Genomic DNA, 21,559 nt, shown 5'->3' with positions numbered 1-21,559 from the left:
CTCTAAAGATATACTAGAAAGAAATCTTTAAAATACTCGATATGTTTTCTCATATCATTGTATCGTCAAAATCTATAGATATACAAAATATTTATAAAATTTTCAAGCCATAATTTTCGAGGTTTCTTTCTTTAGAAGTTTTCTATATTTAAATTTATTTTCTTTCTAGTGCATTGACTACAGGAATCCAAAAAGAAAAAAAGAAATGGGTAATTACTGCCTTGAACTACTAATCTATCAAGTCATTACTCGCCATTTTTATGCTTCACCATCGATCGAAAAATTATGTTCTCTTTCTCCATTGAAAGTACTTGTAAACCTTCACCAAATCAGTGAGATTGTCTTGCATTCAAAAATTTTCATCGAAAGACAACTAGAATATCCTCAGCTGGCTCACTCAGACAAAGCACCATTTCCATAGTAAGAGCATCACATAAAATGTTTAAGCAAAGCATGTATTGTTTTGATGCTTTGGAATGATTCGCATCCTAAATAGTAGAGAGTTGTGGAAGTAGTAAAATGATGTCAATCTACTTCCCCAGTGGATGCATCACTCTTCCTTTGTTTCTCACTATTGGGAATCATTTGGATTTTGAGCTAACTTGAGGGTTACCAATGTGTGAACAGAGCAGAGGACAACCTTGTCCGCCACTCAAGTCATCCTTCTCTTGGAGTCCACTTTGGGTGCTCATCAACTTCAGCTTTGCCTCCACTACAAACAGAGCTCCGGTGGAGTGTCACCTTTAGTATAGAAGACTGGATCAACTCATACAGATTACCGTTCAACATATAAGATCTTCTTAATTCAGTAAGATCATTTTGCATTACTGCAGCTCAGGTAAAATATTATCATAATTAATGAGAAAATTAATCCACTATCATTTTAAAATAAAGTTCAATATTAATAAATTCAAATCAAATTCGTCACAATTAATATATATATATACATCAGACATACATCAACTCGATATCGACGACTCAAAGTCAAATTAGTCAAATTTAATATTAGTTCAAACACCAATTCAATCTAAAAATTTTGGCTTTTAGGTTACGGATCAAACCTAGTATGCATAATTAGACTCTTTTAATCTTTAGTGATATAAGATTATTTTTATATTTTATATCTTTTCATCTCACGTACACAATTCTTCTTTTATATGTGGAGAATTCAGATCCCCTATGGCAAAAAATATTGAATATAAGTAGTCTTTTCTATCCTCTATTGATAGAACAACTAGGTTGGAATATGCTTGTTCCCCTCTATCATTAGGTAATATGCCTTCCTCGTTGTAAAGGCACGTCCAGCTGCAGCTAATAAAAATGTCAGGCCCCGACAGATGCTTCAATAATGCTTGAATAATGAGTCTTTTTAGTCTACTAAATGTAACCATAAGAAACTGTGTTTTATATATATATATATATATATATATATATATATATATATATATATATATACACACACACTAATGCTACATAAACCCAAATGATTGATGTCCTGCGTGACGAGGTACGTGCAATGCTGATAACAAGTGGGGAGTAAGAAGGATGGAAATGATAGTGCCGGCAAGCAGTATTCTGGTCTCGTTATTTGCATGCCTTTCACCACCTAATTGTTGCAATGATAGAACGATGCAGATCAATAGCATTTCTGGTGATTCACATGACCAATACAGTCCTACACTTTGGTCCACCATTTCATCCATGGTTTGGCACGCCATTATTGAATCCACCGGATATGGTAATTAATGGCTGCGACATCATGGAGTGCACAGAGAAAAGAGAAAGCACACCCATCACACAGGAACGTTGGTGTCTTCTTCCTCCAAAGAAGAAACGATGGCGTGGTGTTTGGGGCTGCAGCCTGCAATTTCTATTTCCGTCGGAAAGAGAGGAGTTAATAGGCCTCTTTAAAATAATTGTGGCGCCTCCCCATCACATGCCATAGTGGACGCACTGCGCCCGTCCCGGCCAATCGGGCGAACGACCGCACATAACGCAGCGCAACGCAGGCAGGGCATGTAGTCTGGTATATATTGCAAGCAACAACAACCTCTTTCCCCCATTGCCGTGATATTTCCAGATCTCTTCCGTGCTCGGTCTCTCCTCCAATCCCGTCCTCCTTTTCTCTCGTCTCTGTCTCCGTCTCTCTTGAATCGAGGGAGTGCCAGTCAGGAAATGGCACTGAAACTGCCACTGCAGGGAGAGATCCGAGGAGTCTCGTTTCTGGAATCCAACAGAGGGACCTCTCCCCAACTCAAAGGTGCCATTTTAGCTGTTCCTTTTCTCCTCCGGGACAAATTTATTCCCCAATATAAACCTTGTCGTGATCGAATTTGATTTCGCGATTCTGTTCGCTCTTAAAAATCTTTTTTTTTTTTAATTTTTGTTATTAATTTGGATCAATTGCAAGTTAAAAGCGATCTTTTTTGGTTCTTGTTACTCCCAACAGCTACCTTCTTGTGAAATTCTTGTTTCTGAAACTTGCAAAAAGTTGATCTTTTGACCTTACTTTCTCTCGTGAAAAGCACTTTCTTTAACCTTTTTAACCTGAAAAGCATGCATCGATTCTCCGAATTACGTAAGAATTACGAATAAAGATTTTGTCTGTGTTCGGAATTTTCTGAATGATTCAAGCACAAAATCTTGTCATTTGCTGTGCTCAACCGAGTAGTTTCTGAAGCTTGTCAACGTTTCCTTCAGTGGGGCTTCACTTGAAAAGAAAGGAGAAAGGAAAAGTTTTATTGAGGAAGACGAGTTGCTCAGTGCAGCAGGCGCCTCAGCCAGCCTGGCCAGGCCGAGCTGTCGCAGAACCAGGGCACAAGTCTTGGGACGTTCCCAAGCCTATTTCAATCGTTGGATCCACTGGGTCAGTTGGAACTCAGGTATGCAGCTGAAAGCAAGAATAACACATATTCAATGTATGTACAATGTGGATCATGTCTCTTCTTACTGTGTGTATAGGCATTTGATAAAGGTCAGATAGTTTTCATGATACACTCTGAAATTTCTTTACATGAGTCCTTTCTGTCAATGTTTTCCTTTCACCCTTTAAATACATTAGAACTAGTAAATCCAATTGTAGAAGTTTTTATTCTTTGCTGAAAGCTGTTGTGGTTGATGGCCAATCAGCAGGAAAGTAGTCTGTAATTGAACATCATTGACTTTCCAATGCACCAAATTCAAGCCAGAGTGTGGTTATTGTTCAGTATGAAACCATGTTTCATTGACTTGTCATTTTACCAATGCATTTTGGTTATTACAGACACTGGATATAGTTGCTGAACACCCGGATAAGTTTAAGGTTGTCGCTCTTGCAGCTGGCTCTAATGTGACCCTTTTAGCTGATCAGGTAACAATTGTCGTCCCCTGTAGGTGCATGAGATGGTGGCTTAGATGGATAATTATTATTGGAATTGCTCTTTAAGTTTTCTGGAACAATTAAGAATCGAACTCCTTTTTTCCTCTGAGCAGGTGAAGAGATTCAAACCTCAACTGGTTTCTGTAAGGCACGAGTCACTAGTTGGTGAACTCAAAGAGGCCCTGGCTGATGCTGAACAGAAACCTGAAATTATTCCTGGGGAGGAAGGCATTGTAGAGGTCAGTTGTGTTCTGCATACTTCTCAATTGTTGGACCTGCTCTCAAGCTTGCATCATAATGTGTTTGGATATGAGTTACAGGTTGCTTGCCACCCAGATGCTGTCACTGTGGTTACTGGGATAGTAGGATGTGCTGGACTAAAGGTAAAAGCATATAGATTGTTCTTAACTCATTCCTTGTACTAATGTCACACTGCTATTTCCACAAAGTACCTTCCTTTAAGTTAGCTACTTTGTTTGGACATTCCTGGTGCTCATCTTAAACAACATAACTTGATATATCAAGAATAGATATATAAAGTGAACATCCTGGCATCAATGTAGCAGTACTAACCTGCTGTTTCTTTTACTATCTGGTTGATGTGTATTTATCGAAAATCATGTGAGTTTTATACTTGGTTGTAAATGATACACCTTTGATTTGACATAATGCTAACTGAAATGAATATGATTTGACATTTTATTGGTGAGGTGTTTCTATTGGCTCACATGTAAGAATGAGCTAGTAAAATATTGTCAATGTATTAAATATAATTATCATCAAATCCCTGAAATCGAAAACTATAGTTTTAAAGATGTCTTATTTTTACACCAAGAAGCACAGTTGTTGATACCTTCGAGGAATTTTAGTTCATCGTCAATGATGGTATCATATGTCTGCATCACAAAATGAGCTAGACCTTTGAAGGATGTTTGCTTGGCTCTGTCTCCTACAGTTGCCTACAAAGAGGCAACATATGCAAACACAAAGCTCATATGCACCTGCATATATCTATATACATTTGTGTCTGCGTGTGTGAATATCTTCGCCTTTTTCAGGCAAATTCACCTAATAGTCACTTTTTGTTCTACTTTCAGCTTATTTTTTCTACTGCACTATGTGCCAAAGTGAATATATGTGTTGTATATACATCCAGTAATCCATTCATTTTGTTCATATATTCAGCCTACTGTTGCTGCAATTGAGGCTGGAAAGGACATAGCTCTGGCAAATAAAGAAACTCTCATCGCTGGAGGTCCTTTTGTGCTACCTCTTGCTCACAAGCACAAAGTAAAAATTCTTCCTGCTGATTCAGAACATTCTGCAATTTTCCAGGTACTTATAGTAAATCACCAGTACCATCAGGTTACCCAGTTTAAAGCCAGTGATTGCATGCCTTTACTTGTTTTGAAAAGCTAATATTCTTTGTATCTAACCCCATTTGCCTGATTCAGTCTGTGTCTATTGTTGTTCAAATATGAAGTTGTTTCTTGAATGATGATGCTTATGGGGTATTGTATCTCCAGTGTATTCAAGGCTTACCAGATGGTGCACTTCGACGCTTAATTTTGACTGCATCTGGAGGGGCCTTCAGGTATAAGAACTATTTAATGCCTTTTGATGCTTCAATCTGACATCAAGAGCACTGAGCGCATATCTTATCCGTGTGGTCACTGTTCTAAAGATGTTTGAATCAAGGCTTATTGATCAAGTTGTGAGGATGTACTGCCAGTTTATGGTTTTCTTCATTTATGTCAATCATGCTGCTGTAGATCAGTACTTACCCCGTTTGCCAGTTTAACTTTCTTCTCTTCTTCTTCCTCTTCCCTTTTCTTGTGTGAGAGGTTGCTAAGATCGCATTTTGTTGTTGTCTCTTTTCATCTGTGTTTAACATCTGGAACTTTAAATAAACATCCATCTTTGTTAATCATTACAGGGATTGGCCAGTTGAAAAATTAAAAGAAGTGAAAGTTGCAGATGCTTTGAAACATCCAAACTGGAGCATGGGGAAAAAGATCACTGTGGATTCTGCTACCCTGTTCAACAAGGTATCGAAAGCATTCTCATTAAATTCCTTGAAACGGATGTGATTGTTGACATGTCTCTCTTCTAGTTTCCGAGAGCCTACAAACTATTCCTTTGTGGTACAGGGACTAGAAGTTATCGAAGCACATTATCTATTTGGGGCTGACTATGACAATATAGATATTGTGATTCATCCAGAGTCTATAATACACTCGATGGTTGAGACACAGGTAAATTTGTTATAATCTCATTCCATTATGTTAATGTTGGGTTGATGTGTGAATAAATCAGGTGCCCAAGTTTCCCAATTACTTTTGTCACACAAAGCTTTTTAATTTGAAGCTTTCATTCTTTCAGATATTGCGACACCCAGTTTCAGTCACCAGATAATCTTGAACTGGTTTGTTGTTCTCTTGCAGGACTCATCTGTATTAGGTCAGTTAGGGTGGCCTGATATGCGCCTACCAATCCTTTACACATTATCGTGGCCAGACAGAATTCATTGCTCAGAGACAACATGGCCCCGACTTGATCTTTGCAAGTATGTAACTCAACTCTTCAAACACGTTACACTTTGCTTTGGATCCTATACACAAATTGCTTAATTGCACTCACAATAAGAGTTTGTAAAAGATTACAACTCTTGCCCTCGCGTATGCTATGAGAAAGTCATAACAACTTTGTTCTAACTGTAGAGTGTGCTCTTTCTGCATCTTACCAAACTTGAATGTGATGTTCACCTCTCACATCTTCTTGATTACATGATTAGGGTGTCAAAAATAGCTTGGACTAGATATGTCACATTATGTGAACAATAACTCTAGCATAATCCATTTTACTTGAATAATGTACATCTATTTCAAGACTGAAAGAAGAAAAGACATGACCAGCTGACATGATTTTGCGGCAGCCACACCATTTGCTGGAATCTGTAAATAGATAGCTTGCCACTCAAGATAGTGGCAATCTTCCAAATACATACATGTTTTTTTGAGTTCAGTGGAATCAATTAAACAGCAGAAGCTTCAGGAGGCAAATTCACAACCATTCAGGTCTTTTTCTGATTACCATGCCTGATAAGTTCGTTTCGTAAATTGATGGTACAGGCTTGGTTCGTTGACCTTTAAAGCTCCTGATAATGTGAAATACCCATCCATGGACCTTGCCTATGCGGCAGGGCGAGCTGGAGGCACCATGACAGGAGTCCTTAGTGCTGCTAATGAGAAGGCTGTGGAGATGTTCATCGATGAGAAGTACTCTTTTTTTTTTCCCTTTCTTTCCTTTTTCATCTCTAGTACCTGCAATACTCCGAATATTTTCTCAACGCAAACCTATATTGGTTACCTTGACATTGTAATTCAATTTGCAAATCATCTGTTGTGGTAGTATCATAAAATGCTGATCAAATCATCCTACATTCTTTTCTCCTAGATTGGAGTTGGATACATTTATTGACAAATTTGTTCTTGTTCTGCAGAATCAGCTATCTGGATATATTCAAGGTGGTGGAGCGTACGTGCGATGCTCACAGAAATGACCTAGTCGCCAACCCTTCACTCGAGGAGATTGTACACTATGATTTGTGGGCTCGGAAATATGCTGCGGATCTACAACCATCATCTGCATTGAATCCTGTTCCTGCTTGAGTTGAGTGCTGCATGTAGTCAGGTAGCTCCTGTCAACTATTGTTACGGGCGTAAATTCAAATCCAAATATAGTGAAACGCCCATTCTGCTGTAACAACAACAAAAAAAGAACAAAAGTTTGGATATATTCATTTATTTTTCTCGGTCTTCATTGGTGAAAGTTCAGCTGGAACACTAGTGAGCAAATAAGTGCATGTTCAATCGGCTTTTTCTGCTTGGTTTCAGTTCTGAGAAGCTCCAAATTGACACAGTTTGCATCTTAATTCTGATTCAACCAAGCATTGGATCATATTGGATCATCTCGATTCAAAATGATTTGGTTGACCTGTAACGTTGACTCACATGCATATATTCTCTACCTTGGAACTTTGTTCATCCTGTCATCCTTGCACATCGCCACAACTTGGGACAAACAGCATGCGTAATACTGTTAGATTCATGGAAGCTGAGATTGCTAGCTCCAAATCACCTATGTGTACTTCATATATATGATGTGCGCGACAAGGGCACTAGACAAAGTCCTCTGCTCCTCAGATCTCGCTTTCCCATCTCATCTCTCTCCTCATTTGATGCCTATTTATGCGGAAAACAAAGAGAAGAATTAAAATGCCAATTAAGCTGAAATGAACGAAATCAAAGGTCAAGGTGCTAATTCTCATTAATTATCTTGGTTTTCTGCTACCATGTTTTGCTTAACCTCACATTTATGTCTCTAAAGAGAATGCTCTGAAGAAGACACCAGATGCAATTGCAAAGGTCATTGTGTTCAGCATATTGGCCTGATGTGATTAATGTCAATACTGTGGGATGCTGCTACATACCTCTTGCATTGTTCTTGGTCTTTTATTGCCAGATGACCTCAAGTATGGTAAACTTAGCTTCTGCAAGATGTGGAAGGAGAAGCAATAAGTTGGTAGTAATACAAATTGATCACATCAAAGCAGAAGCTTGTAATGGTGGGGGTTTACCTCAACCTGATCCAGAAGAAACTTAATGTATCCAATGGCCTCCATTAGCACTGAAGCTGTATCAGTCTACACATGTAAACCAAGTTCATTAACCCACCATATATCTTCACTTGAGCCCAAGAAGCACTAACAATTTGATAGTTAAGAGGCCTTAATTACCTTGCCAAATGGTGCCACCAGCTGCTGCAGTGCTGCAATCCTGTCACCCATCTTCTCCTTCCTCACCTTTTAATGTAATATCATGCCCATTGCAACCAAAATGATCAATAAAAAAAGTAGAAGAGAATCAATTACAACTAAATCCACTGCTACAATTCTTGAAGAACTCGAAGCATATACCTTGAAAGGAGAGAATGAAGAGTGCTGCTCAAACCGAGGCTTCGTGGGTTCTGTCTGAAGTGGTTTGTGCTCCCAACTGCTGTTCACTGTTCTTACTTCTGCTGCTCCACTGGCTAAAGATGGCATCTTTAAAGCAGCAACAGTTAAAGAAAACCTCATGTGTTAGCTTGATTGATGTGTTTGGATCCCTAAGAAAGCAAGTTAATCTACTTTCTTGTTTCGTCTACAATCTTCCTTTAAAAAAGATGATTCATAAATGTCTCTCAGAAAAGCTGGAAAAGGGTTATGTACTATATATTATTGTATCAGTGTAGGACCTCTGGAACAGAGAACAGACGCATCATGAACCTGAGATATCTGGTGGAGCTAAAAGACAGTGCAAACCTGAAATCTCTTAGAAACATCATAAGAATCCATCTAGGTGGCAAATAAATTGTAATGAATGCTGATATTTCCCTCATTTTAACGCAAATTCTTAGATCTGATTGCAGTGCATTACAACAAAAAGAGAGCTGGGCACTGTGCGAAACAGGAATAATTTCCTATGCTCAGCTGAAACATACTGCCTCCATGGCTATTATGACTGCCATGATACTATCAAAACCTACTAAAAAATCCTATCAGATAGGGAAAAAAAAGGAGAAATACAATGCAAAAACTTATTAAATTGGAAATAAGAGAAAAAAAAACCATGTCAAGAAGATTTAAGGTCAACAACTCCATGATAGTGTTAAGAGATCATGTTGAGGTCTGTGCATTATTAGCATGTGTGGGGATTAAATTTTCATTTGCAGAAATAAACAAAAATCCATAATAACTAAAGTGTCTGATAGAATTCATTGTTCTGTTTCTCTGAGAGTGCGTGCCTCATCTTGATCTTGACTAGAATTATGGCTGTGGCATACTGCTATTGCTGCATCATGATGCTGTAATAAATCATCATTCTTATATTTCTACACTTGCTTTTATGCTTCTTTGCTTCGCTATCATAGTTTCGATGGTTTACCATTATCATTGCACATTTTGGAACAGAGAAGTACTATGTACCCACCTTCCGGTGGTGATGGAATGGCCCTTGAAATGATTCCGGAAGATGGCCAAACCCAGAAGATGCATCCTCGCCTAGCAATGAGACCATACCAGTGAACGAAGTTTGGCAGAAGCTCCTTCCTAATCTAGCTGAAGCCAACAGATCCATTGCATGAAGATCCATGTCCGAGGATCCTGAGAGAAATGGCAGACGAGGACTGGAGTGTGACAAATAAGCAGTCGAAAAACCCATGCTGAAGCTCTCTCGACCACCTCCATGGCTGTCACACCACGAGTTTTCAGACAAGTTTCCGGGCAGAGGCTGAAGGCCATCGGTCTGGCGACCTGTATCTATTCTTCTTACGTAGAGCTTCTCATGTGGCTGGCAGTCGTCATTGGAAGAGAAATCTTTGCAGAACCCATTAAGCTTTGGAAAGGAGGAGTTATCTGGAAACTCTGTGATCTTAGTTGGGTGGAGTTGGTGCACCGGCAGCTGGTAGGTGAAGAAGCCCTCTTCACAGTGAAACCCTAGGTTTTGAATAGTTTGCGAGCTAGCTGGTGAGTGTCCATGGCTTAAACTGAAAGCTCTTTGGCTGGATACAGTTCCATTGGCATCTGAAACCATCTCGTTACAGTTCCTACACAAGGCCAATGTAATCACTCTAGGATCTACAAGAGAATTCGAAACGGAAGCCTCCAAACAGGCCAACCAAGAAAATTCCAAATCCAAGGAATTAGATAAAGTCTCTCTTGAGACATTCGGATTGATCAGTACAATGTTGTACAAATAATAAGTTTCAGTTTCGAGTTGATATCATATACGTTATTTTATTCAATATAATGAAAATATTTGTTTTAATTTTTTAAAATATAGAGAAAATCTTTCACGTAGAAGAAACCAAAGATTAACGGTTGCTCTATACACGAAGGAAGAATACAGCGACTTACGATGTCTGGCTTTGGTTCCACGGACGGTCGTAGAAAGCTGGAGTTGCCACTACAGTGGAGAAGCCATGCGGCTCTTCTTCTTGATGTGAAGACCTCATCACGGTGTTTCAGAAGCTTGATAGTTCCAAGAAGAAGTAAAAGGAGAGAGGTTGCTGGAGCTTCGAACTCTCCTTCTCAATCCAAGGAAACCTTTGAGCAGCTGCTGATGCATGTATTACACGAATCTACGTCTGTTCTCCAACTTCTTTCGCATATGCATCTTTCCTCCTTACTTGGGAGCACCCATATGCATCTTCCAAGCTTCACAAGCCGTGTGGAGATGTAGTGAAATAGAGGGTGGAGGGGGAACTGATGGATTACTCCTCGGATGTGTCTCTTATAGCACTTTTCTTTCCGGAGGAACTTTCCGCGGCTCTGAAATTAAAGATAAGAGATCATCGCTCTCTCTCTCTCTCTCTCTCTCTCTCTCTCTCTCTCTACAGATCCAGTCCTTTTCTTCTCTTCTTTCCTCCTTCAATGATGATGCTCTTGCTGGCAATCACAGGGGGATGATTGCACCTCTGCTGCCATTATAAGCCTTCGATCCCAAGGCTTTGCAGCAAGACCTCCATACAATGGTAATAATAGCACCCGTGCTCTCTCTCTCTCTCTCTCTCTCTCTCTCTCTCTCAACACAGTCAATGCAGGACATGTCAGCCCTTCTTATCACATGGAATCTCAAATATGTCACAAATAGTACTTTAGTAGTTTAACACATGTTTGAGGCAACTTTACACCATGTCTTATGGTCGCAACATATATATAGATAATAATGAAAGCAAAGACAAGGCAGTGCCTTTTTTACCTTCTTGCTTTCCTTTTGGTTTATATGATATTAATACCGATCCTAAAATTATTTTGCATTTATTATATTTTAAAGTTTTTTCTTTCTTTACCTTTTAACTTTTTGGAATCAAATTGTGTTATTGGTTTCATTTGTAGTCATCAAAGGTCACTTTTCCATCTAATATTAACCCATCCATGAATAATAAATAATTTAAATTCATCTATATCCTTTTTAACTTCGAAATCGACTGCTGAGCTGCTCAAGTCTTCAGCTGTCGTGATGATTCCATGGCAGCAACATTAGGATACATGCAGAGTTTTGCCGACCACCCTCTCTCCAAAAGAAGCTCTACCATAATAAGCTCAGCCCCCACAGACCTTCATGTCAGGGAAAAAGAGGCTGGAGGAATGTGAAGCAGACGCGTGCTTTCCTTTGCCTGCTTCACCTCTCCTTTCTTCTTTACTCATCACCCTGTACCAACCACTATCCTACATCCATTCCCAGAAAGCATGGAAGCTTTTGTCTAGATTAGGCTACATCTTCCATGTTCTATGCATGGGACTCGTCTTTTATCTCTACCACGATAGATTGACCGACGAGAGAGATCTTACTGTTGAGAACTGTTGAACTTAAATGGTTCCTTGCTATTTGAGACCACCATCGGTATGTCTTTTCTTTGTCTAAATTGAATATTGTCTACTTATTACTTGTTGATGGTCTTGCGCTTAAGGGCCAAATAGTTTGATCAGTCCCATGTTATCGGGGAGGGAGAGAAAATCTCCAAACCAAAATAAATTTTAGAGATCAATTATCAAAAAATATACTAAAGGTCGATACAAGATTAACATAGTTCGACACTTCTTACCTACATTCGTAAAAATAAATAAATAAATAAATAAATTATCATACGAGATCAGTTACAAAATCCTTAGGTTAATTCCAACTCAAACGTAATTCTCCTTATATATTCTTCTACATAAACCTCATATAATTTTTCATGCTTTCTTTAACCTATTATCTCCTATCAAAATCTAAATACACATGAGATATTATCATGATAAATTTTAATTTACTAAGAACTCGTGTTCTTAACAACTGTGGATGAGTGCTGTTCAATTCCAAAAACACATGAACAGAAAAAGCAGCTGCTTTTCTTAGAAATACAAAGATCGCATCATAATGCTTTCACTTTCATCAATCTGACAAGGTTCTAAAATCACATGACTAAAAGCACAGCCTGCCATGATTGTCAACTTTAAGGTCCCTTCCATGGGCAAGGACAAATCAACTTGGCTTTCCCTAGCCGGCCTTAACCAGTCAACTCCAGCTCTTTGATGCTTTCCTTCCCTTTTAAGCGTACATCATTATCTGCATTAATCCTTCTCTGCACTGTCCACTGCGGATAAGTCCGTAAGGTTATGTATGAATCAAAGACACTCATGGAAGCCTGTGGAAGACGACTTCGTCGGGCTTCTTTTTCTTACTCCCAGCTGCTGTGTGCTGATATGTACCATGGCGCGGGATCAAAGTTGTCCTGAGAAGAAGACAGGAAGTTGAAGGGGAAGAATATATGCTTCGAGTAGTCTGCGTCCCTATCGCGTAGATGACATGGAGTGTCATTTCCATGCGAGGACATACGTGACATGCGTGCATCCGCGTGTCTTATCGTCTGCAATTGACCAGCATCAGATGCCAAGATTCTGATTTGGACAAAAGAAAGGCATCAAGACCGCCAAGTATGATCCTCCCCGGAGATTGATTCTAGCTGTGTATGAACATAAAGTACACAATACAATAATATAGATTTGGGACAGTGATAGTGTCGCACAGCAACGGTACGACACTCATCGACAGGTGCATGTTGCAGTAACACAGCTTAAACGATATAAGGAATCTACATGTTTGTTGCACGCACGAGATTATTTCCTGAAAACTCGATCATAAACAACATTGATCAACAGATCATATTGGAAGTGATTCAGGGGGGAACCCAGTTAACCTGCCAAAGATACAGCACTTGCTTTGGCAGAAAAGCTGCGTGCAGGTTAAATACAAAGAGAAGGTACTCCAAAAGCAGCTCCAAATAAATAGCTCAGGTGAACTTTTTTTCTTAGAAGCGTTGGACCTTTCCTTAATCACTTACAATTAAAGAAATATTCCGTGTATTTTGATTCTTTTGGGATTTTTTTTATCCTTCTCTGGTAACCATGTCCATTCTCTTATCATTAATTCCAGTAAGATCCTTTTTCTTACTACATACATGATATATTTATTTTTCGAAAGATAACTGATGAAATACCAGTACAAAACCTTATAATGATATGTTAAATAACACATTCATTTCAATTATACGAAGTTCCTCTATTGTCTGACACTTCGATCTTTCCAACTGAAACCAACAAACGAGTATGCCATTGCAGCTACGGAGACCAAACGCTACAGAACGATACCACCTAGCTGAGCTAGACTTGATGGAAAACATTAAAGTGCGAAGAGTGTAGAGACTAATATGGAACGCAACCACCTGAATAGTTCCATCGGCAACAGTTGAGCACAAATGTGTCCTTAAATAATAAATCGTTTAAAAAAAATGTTACTCTGACTGATAATTTTGGCCAATGCATAAACCAATAGAGTAAAAGACATGATGCAACCCACCAAAAAAAAAAAAACAATTAATTAATTAATTACATTATTGTATTAAAGCATTACAAGAAAACTCGACACCAAGAATATTTTGTTAGGCAATTTCTTCAATCGCAACTACATTCTGCGTTGTCATTACATTCTCAAATTATACAAAATCCAGTTCTCGTAAAATGCTTCAACTAGCCACATAAGTCTAAGTGTACACCATCAAATGATTTCAGCACCTGCAGTATAGATTCTATAGCAGCAGCAGTAGCGCTCCAGTGCAGGGAAAGTTAAAGATAGATCAACAAAATGCCAAGGACTTTAGTGTAAGACAAAGATAACATTTGATTTTCTCATTAAATCAAGTCAGTGAACAGTTTCGGCTTGATTGCGGTTTTCCAGACCAGCAACTTGGGGCAATGAAGATATAATTGATAAGTAGAATATTAGCCGACTATTTGTTTCATAGCTCAATCAACATTTATTTCTTTGCAGCAGATTCAACTTCCAGCTCTATCCCAGCTTCTAGTTCTCTCTCAATCCAAGCATCTTCACTGGTATCATTAGCCATCATGGCCAGCTTATTCATCTCTTTTTCCCTCTTCCTCTTCTTGATAGTTGCCTTGATTCTATCCATGTCAACTTTACCAAGTCCACCACAAGATTGGTCCCCTTTTGTCCTTGCTTGGTCCATGTTCCTCCCCGACATCTCATTATCGGCAACATCAACGGGGATTTCAAAACCCCTCATCTCGCTCTGAGGTTCGAATCTATCCTCCACCAGGTTCTGCTCTCCAGCTGCATTTGGCATGTTGATCACGACATGATTGGTGGAATCCTTGGGTTTATGGCTTTTATGATCTATATCAGATTCTTGGCTAGAGCTGCTTCTGGAGGAGTCTGGCCGATCCAAAACAGAGTCTGGGCTGCTGGAAACCTCTTTGTTGGCTGCTATAGGAACTGGTTTCTCGAATGGAGTCACAGAGCACCTTCTATTATATACCAAAAGCTGCTTCATTTGCTGAATTACCACTGCAAGTAATAGATAAGTAAGAAAAACGGCCACAAGGAGTAATCACAATTAGTCAGCATTCCAGAAGCTGCCTAACCTTCTAATTGCTGAGGGTTGACATCAAATTCATGCCACCAGACATAACCTCCCCTCTCTGAAGGAAGTTTTAGATTATGAAGCTTAGCAGCAAGAAAGAGGGAACCAGCTGCTATGTAATGGGATTTATATTGCAGGCACAATGTAGTCCAAAGCCTATGAGTAGAAATAGGAGATATATTAGGCTTTACGTGGAGTTAAATTCTATTGGGGGCAGGTTGAGCATAAACTACATACCAGTCATTCACATAGTTCCATGCTACTTGTCTTACTTCCTTCTGAGTAATCCCAAGTTTCTTTAGAGCATCGAGAAGTGGTTTATAAGGATGAAGAACAGTAAAATCAAACCGAATTGTTGATAGAAGCAGTCTCTCCCCAATCAATATCAAAGCCTTTTGCTTCTCAAAAGTGTCCTGGTTGTTTAACAAGAAACAAGAAAAATAAGCACAGAGTTAAAAGTGATTGTGAACTCATGCTACTACAACAGAAGTTTGTGATACTTTTTGACGAATTTTCCTTATAGCAGTGGGATCTCTTTTGTACATTGTTTCATATGCCACAACAACAATCTTGTCCAAACCACAAGGTGTCTCTTCTACCTTGGAAGCAAGAAACATGCATACTGTTGCAACTGTCTGCAATAAACCCCACCATGAAATTCAGAACAAAGTAATCAACAACCTAAATATAACTGTAAATCCACACAATATAACCATGTTAAGCATAACTCCTGAGAATAAAAATAAAAATTTTGAACTGTAAGTACAAATAAAAGGTGGGTGCAAAACATGTACAGCATTCACATGTCCGCATCATTATCACTGCACTGGCACCATTAAGGTAAAGCAAGTAGGGATTTCTGCGCTTTGGCAGTATTGGTGTAAATTGTCAAATTCCAGAGGGAAAAACAGGTTGTGCATGGTGTAATACATAGTTTTACTTACACGGTAAAATTACTGTAAAGATGGAGCCATCAAGCTTGTCATATTCTCCCTACAATTGCAAGAATCTGGTGTGCAGATAAGGTAACTTGATTTCCAAAAGCCAATGTGCAATATAGCAGGATTACATTTGCAAATAAGTTTTTGTCAGGTCCTCGCAGTCTGCAAAACCTCAGACAGGACTACAGAACCCAGGACTAACCCAATATTTGGTATATAGTCTGGGAAAAGGTCAATATCTGATAGGAACAAAAGTAAAAAATAAAGCCTTAGAAGATTTCAATAATTTGAGTGAATATTAGTATGTAAAACGCAAGTATTTTATTTGTTCAAAAGGTTTACCTGTGAGCGTTAAGACACAAAATTTTGCGCTTCTGAAAGTCTTAATAAAACCAACTGAAAACATGTCCCACATACTTCAAATAAATAATTGGAACCAACTAGAACCCAAATTATATAATAACGATCATACTAGTAGGACCACTAAAAACCTTCCATAGAAGTATCATTAAGTGATTTTCTTCATTTCACATTGAACAAAGGGATAAAGGAGACAACATCCTCCAAATTAATTGTTTAGGGCGCCTATGACATGATCTAGGAAATGGCTCAAGATATCCTATTAAAAAAGAAGTTTTAGGAAATGATCACAAATAGACAGAAGTTTTGTTGGACCCAGGAAATGGCTCAAGAAATCCTATTAAAACCTGAAACAGTGATTTCTTGTCAGACAAACACATAAGCAGCCCACCCCACTGGTATTAGTGCTACATCTTGAAAGACACATAATTGCACCATTACATCTTTTGTAATCAGTTCTTAATGATCTGGCTCTAGAATCAAACTTTAAATGCCTATTCAACAAAATAGCAAACATTTTTTACTCCAACTGAAATATATAATAAGAACTTAGTTCATAGATAAGTAAAAGGTTCTTTATAAACCATAATTGATGGATAAAATTTAAACATTAAAGACAGGATGTGCTCTACAACTGACCACTCCTTTATAAAACAAGACACATATAGGTGTCAAATTACTCCAAGGAATAAATACAACAAATAACAACAACAAGACATAATGTCCCAATCAGCTTTTCAAAAAGGAACTATTAAACCATGGAGGGATAGATTTCCATTCAATAAACTCTTTCATTTTCAGTGAAGAAATCCTGGAAATATGGATTTACATCAAATAATCTCTCTTTTACTTTCAGTTAAAAATTCCTTCAGATTCTTTAAGTTGTTTGTAAATTGTGGAATCACAAAGTAAAGAATTTGAAGTACAAAATTCTACGACTGCGTTAGGGACCCAGAGTTCAAAGTATGACAACTAAGGGAGACAAATTGCCAAATATCCCAGGTCCACATTGTCACAGCTGAGCATTCACATCAACTTTGTACCTTCTCTTTTTCCCAAGTAGGAAGACTAATTAAAATTTTTGATACAAATATAAAACTTTGATCTCAAGAATTAATAATAAAAACTTGTTTTGTTCCTTGTTTTATTAAATTTTTGTCTCTAAAAGAACTTAAATGAAGTAAATTCATGACTACACTGAGTTAATCTGTTGATAAAAGTTTGGGTCCCTTTGCTCTCTACCAAAACCAAGACAGAACTAGAATCTCTATTAGTCAGAAACAGCTGGGATAATATTAAAATACCATACTAAGGATGAGTCAGCTATAAGGTGGACCATAAGTTCAAATAATGAATAATTGGCAAGCATAATTTTGTTAAGGTATTTAAATGAAATAGCCAACACTATCCATAAGAAACTGCTGCAAATATCAAGCAAACCAAATAAATGAATGGAGACATTATTTTCTTGTCCCATGAATTAGAAGATCCCCCATGTGGCATAAAAAAAAGAGCTTTCTCCAAAAACAATGAGTCACATGACTTAAAAAAAAACAAATAATAAACCAACTAAAAGATACTTTCAAGCTTTTGGTCAGAATGCCCTCCATATGGAATGGAGCAAGTATTGATGTATAATATCTTCATATATGATGAACAATATTCATTAGCATAGATCAATATTGATACCAACACATTTTTCAATACCAAGAACTGAGAGAAAGAAAATAAGGGCTGCATGGGAGACATAACGGGAACACAAATGAAGATAAGAATGCAAGTACCCAAACCTGCCAGTCATTCTTCACATGGGATTGGTGGAGATAGAAACGATGACAATACATAATGGCAGTGGCGATTGTAACTTGTGGCCTGCAATACATCAAAGTTATCGACATCTTCATTTATGTCAAAACAGCATATCAGAAATACAAAATAATAATGTAGTGCCAAGGCTAAACACTGTCATCAATGCAGGGCAATTACCCAAACAAACAATAATAAAAATAAGGTATATGGATGAGCAAGGTTAGGAGTGAAAAGGACTAATGTAAACAGAAACTGGCCCAGTCTTTAACAAATCAACAGAACAGTTACCACATGGAATGGGCTTGAATATCATAGTTGCTGAGTAGAAAAGAGGGGAAGATGACATTGATGTGGGGATAAAGCAAGCAAATTATTAGGATAAAATGGATTTTACAGTGTAATATGTTATCTTCATATTTAACACACTTATGTATAGCTAAGGCACTTTACAGCATAGATCCAATACCAACATTTTCTTACCCCCATATATGAGAAGCCAACTGGTGTTTCCCATCAGGAAGCCAAATCAAAATGATCACTTGCTATAATTAAAAATAAAAAGAGTTTGGCTAAGTGGTAATTGGTTCATGTTACAAAACACCACCATACCAATTCACATGCATGTCGTCTAAGAATCTTATAATATGGTACTCTGGTACACTAGTACAGTAACAATGATTTTACAAAAGAAATTGGTACATTAAAATAAAGTTTTGTAAAATATCTAAGTCTGACTTTACAAGTGCAACAAACATGTATATGAAATAAGGAATAATGCAGCACTGGACCAGCAAAACGATAATCATATGCAACATATGCAAAACTTAAAAAGAAATCAGATAAAGTGCATACAATCCAAGTCTGATGCCAATATCCCGAATGAATGAACAGTATAACATCCGAAGTTGTGACTCCTTCCTCGAATCAATGCCATCTTTCCTTGAAGGAGAGTTCTCCTCGATCTCTTCTTTACTGAAATACCAGGTTGACCTGAATCGATGAAGCAATTTATTTTCCACACTGCACTCCCCATTTATCATTCCAATGTCGAAAGAGGCCTCTGATGGCTCTCCCATCTTTTTTGTTTTGCCTTGCAATCCGAAATATTATAGCCAATTAGTGCCTTTAAATTGCTTGTTCCACTATGCAAAGTGATACTCTTGACTTTCTTGAAGGATCGGACCAATTTCCTGCAAAGTGATATATATGCTTAATGAGATCAACAGAGACAAAAAAAAAGGTTCACATGCCGAAGTAGCATTCAATTGCAAAGGAAGAAAAAAAGGTACTAATTGCAAAGTAAACCGCTTCTCCCAGCATACAAATTGGACTTTGAACAACATGTTGTTGGAAAAACTGAAAGCTAACTAGAGCATGAATGAGTTGTTTTTATTACTTCCATCTTCAATTATCTTAGTTCTCTTCAAGATATTAGTTACTTTAATTTTCATTTAATGGAGTTCTCTGCATAAAATTATTATTTATCAGAGACGAACAATGTGGAAAACAACATCAACTCAATAATTCACTTGTAGCGTGGCTCTTGATGGAAATGCATGAGCAGCAGATCATATTATATACCCATTCATAATATACTGATACAGAAGTTGCAGTTCAAACAAGTACATACAAAACAGTAAAAAAATCTTCAATAACTAAAACTTCAAAAGGAACAATCATCGTATCCGTAAATAGTGAGTTCTAATAAAGAAGAATCCCTAATTTGTAAGATTAAAATTAACTCCCTATTTGGCACAGCATTGCATTCCAACAAATCACTTGCATGTTTATACACGCTGCAATATGCTCGACTCATTTTTTTACTTTTTTTTTTCTCACAAACTAAATAATTAATCAATATGCAATAAAAGAAAAAGATCTGCACATCCGTCAGGCAAATGTGCCGAACTAAATTTTATTATATGTTCTCTTCCGATATACATCACCATCGTATAGCAAGGAGGTAAAAGCCACCCAGAACGAAATAAATGTAACATCTTGAATTATGCACGAGTACGGAACCCACAAAAGATGACAAAGAAAGCCATGGGCAACAAGAGACTTAAGAGATCGGAAGCGGAAACCTCAAAACAATTCTTCGATAGCATATCTTTCAAGAAACGTACAACTTCTACAACTAGGACGAATACGGATTCGGGAGCACCCCAACGTCACCCGAAAGCCAAATCTCGTGAAGAGATCTAAAATCACCAAATCGAATAATAGCCCAAAGGAAACGAACTGGTTCCAAGAAATCAACGAAGAACGAAGAACAGCTTGGTCAAGAACCTGATTACCTCAAAAACCATCGGAACATGAGGGGAAAGGGGCGAACGAAATTGACGAGCGCGAGCCCAAATTCGAAGGAAAACAAGTTACCTTGGGAAAGATGCGCAGCGATTGCCTCTGAATTCCTAGGACGGAAGGAAGAGACGAGTGCCCAAGAACAAGAAATGGAAGAGGAGGGGAGACCGGGAGGAGAGAGAAGGATGATGATAGAGAAACCGCACAAGTATCCAACTAACCCTAACCCGACATAATTATTATCCTTTTTCTATATGCACCATAAATGGTAATTAATTATCCGTAAGGGCATAATTGTAAATCTGGGCAGCTGATCCTTCTCACGTTGTTTCCTTATTTATTTATTTTTTTCTTTTTTCCTTAAATAATTAAATTGCTGGTGGCAAATTATTCGGAAAACAAATAAGAGTTTGTATGTGACATATGAGAGAAAGTAGTCTTTTAATTTTTAGATGAACTAAAATATTAATAATTATTTTATGTCAATTACGAGATTAATTTTACTATACACACACACACACACACACACACACACATATATATATATATATATATATATATATATATATATATATATATATATATATATATATATATACCATCAAAGAATTTATTGAGTGTGGGGAGAAACAAAATCTTTTGAGGATCTAAAGTATTTTTCTTTATGCTCTATGCTGTCCTTCACAAAAAAAAAAAATACTCATATTAAAATTCAGAAAATACTCGTCAATCAGTAACATAAAATATTTTACCGAGAAGTTTTAAAGTGGAAAAACAGATGGATGTTCAACTCCTTCCTCCCCTGCGTCGAAGGGAAATCTGAAATAAAATGGCAGTCAAAGTCTCAGGCTTGGGATGCCTTTAAGCCTCCTGTTCATTTGATTTCTCCTTTGTCTCCTTCTCTATGATAAGTGGTATTATCTGTCAGTACGTAGTTCTTATGAACGCATCTTTAATTAGTGTTTAGCTAGCCTTCATTCTGTTGACTTTTCTACATAATTTTAGAAAAAAAAGAAAAAACAATAATAGAAAAAAATAGAAGTACATTCAATTTGCAATAATCCAAAAACACTTATTTATTTTGACTAAAGATAAAGTATATTTAAAAAATAATAATAATAAAAAGTATTATATCTCAATAAATTTTTTCATCCTAATCTATTTATTTAAATCTAAATTTTTCATCCTAATCTAAATTTATTACATCCTAATCTAAATAATTCTAACTATTTAAATTAATCTTAACCCACCTCGTAAATTCAAA

General features: G+C 37.5%; 3 protein-coding genes across 3 annotated transcripts; 1 reads left to right on the top strand and 2 right to left on the bottom strand.

Moving 5' to 3' along the window:
* Window positions 1-1,820: 1,820 nt before the first annotated feature.
* LOC135628198 (1-deoxy-D-xylulose 5-phosphate reductoisomerase, chloroplastic-like) lies at window positions 1,821-7,180 on the top strand. The gene is made up of 12 exons (XM_065134753.1): window positions 1,821-2,260; window positions 2,701-2,882; window positions 3,263-3,349; window positions 3,472-3,597; window positions 3,679-3,741; window positions 4,544-4,693; window positions 4,885-4,952; window positions 5,295-5,406; window positions 5,509-5,613; window positions 5,803-5,924; window positions 6,490-6,636; window positions 6,861-7,180. Exons 1-12 carry the CDS (start codon window positions 2,176-2,178, stop codon window positions 7,027-7,029), a joined length of 1,416 nt encoding a protein of 471 aa, XP_064990825.1. The 5' UTR covers window positions 1,821-2,175; the 3' UTR covers window positions 7,030-7,180.
* A 188-nt stretch (window positions 7,181-7,368) lies between these two features.
* LOC135628204 (transcription factor bHLH110-like) lies at window positions 7,369-10,558 on the bottom strand. The gene is made up of 7 exons (XM_065134760.1): window positions 10,314-10,558; window positions 9,388-10,003; window positions 8,337-8,462; window positions 8,157-8,222; window positions 7,998-8,063; window positions 7,851-7,910; window positions 7,369-7,602 (listed from the first exon to the last, which is right to left on the bottom strand). Exons 1-7 carry the CDS (start codon window positions 10,409-10,411, stop codon window positions 7,510-7,512), a joined length of 1,125 nt encoding a protein of 374 aa, XP_064990832.1. The 5' UTR covers window positions 10,412-10,558; the 3' UTR covers window positions 7,369-7,509.
* A 3,245-nt stretch (window positions 10,559-13,803) lies between these two features.
* On the bottom strand, window positions 13,804-20,512 carry LOC135628194 (cyclin-T1-2-like). Its single transcript, XM_065134744.1, has 7 exons — window positions 20,371-20,512; window positions 18,844-19,181; window positions 17,973-18,054; window positions 15,382-15,516; window positions 15,119-15,294; window positions 14,883-15,037; window positions 13,804-14,805 (listed from the first exon to the last, which is right to left on the bottom strand). Exons 2-7 carry the CDS (start codon window positions 19,065-19,067, stop codon window positions 14,255-14,257), a joined length of 1,323 nt encoding a protein of 440 aa, XP_064990816.1. The 5' UTR covers window positions 19,068-19,181; window positions 20,371-20,512; the 3' UTR covers window positions 13,804-14,254.
* Between the last annotated feature and the right edge of the window lie 1,047 nt (window positions 20,513-21,559).

This window comes from Musa acuminata, chromosome BXJ1-3 (genome assembly GCF_036884655.1).
Source record: "Musa acuminata AAA Group cultivar baxijiao chromosome BXJ1-3, Cavendish_Baxijiao_AAA, whole genome shotgun sequence".
NCBI lineage: Eukaryota > Viridiplantae > Streptophyta > Magnoliopsida > Zingiberales > Musaceae > Musa > Musa acuminata.
The sequence above is the reverse complement of the archived record's forward strand: the minus strand, read 5'-3'. Positions and strand labels throughout refer to the sequence as shown.

Coding starts and splice junctions, on each gene's coding strand:
- LOC135628204 (XM_065134760.1), bottom strand. CDS start 10,411: ATGAGGTCTTCACATCAAGAAGAAGAGCCGCATGGCTTCTCCACTGTA. Junction 8,223..8,336: donor CTTCATTCTCTCCTTTCAAG/GTATATGCTTCG, acceptor TTACATTAAAAG/GTGAGGAAGGAGAAGATGGG. Junction 7,911..7,997: donor TTCTTCTGGATCAGGTTGAG/GTAAACCCCCAC, acceptor CACATCTTGCAG/AAGCTAAGTTTACCATACTT.
- LOC135628194 (XM_065134744.1), bottom strand. CDS start 19,067: ATGGGAGAGCCATCAGAGGCCTCTTTCGACATTGGAATGATAAATGGG. Junction 15,517..17,972: donor ATGTGAAGAATGACTGGCAG/GTTTGGGTACTT, acceptor GGTTTATTGCAG/ACAGTTGCAACAGTATGCAT. Junction 15,295..15,381: donor TAAGGAAAATTCGTCAAAAA/GTATCACAAACT, acceptor TTAAACAACCAG/GACACTTTTGAGAAGCAAAA.
- LOC135628198 (XM_065134753.1), top strand. CDS start 2,176: ATGGCACTGAAACTGCCACTGCAGGGAGAGATCCGAGGAGTCTCGTTT. Junction 2,261..2,700: donor GACCTCTCCCCAACTCAAAG/GTGCCATTTTAG, acceptor CGTTTCCTTCAG/TGGGGCTTCACTTGAAAAGA. Junction 5,614..5,802: donor ACTCGATGGTTGAGACACAG/GTAAATTTGTTA, acceptor GTTCTCTTGCAG/GACTCATCTGTATTAGGTCA.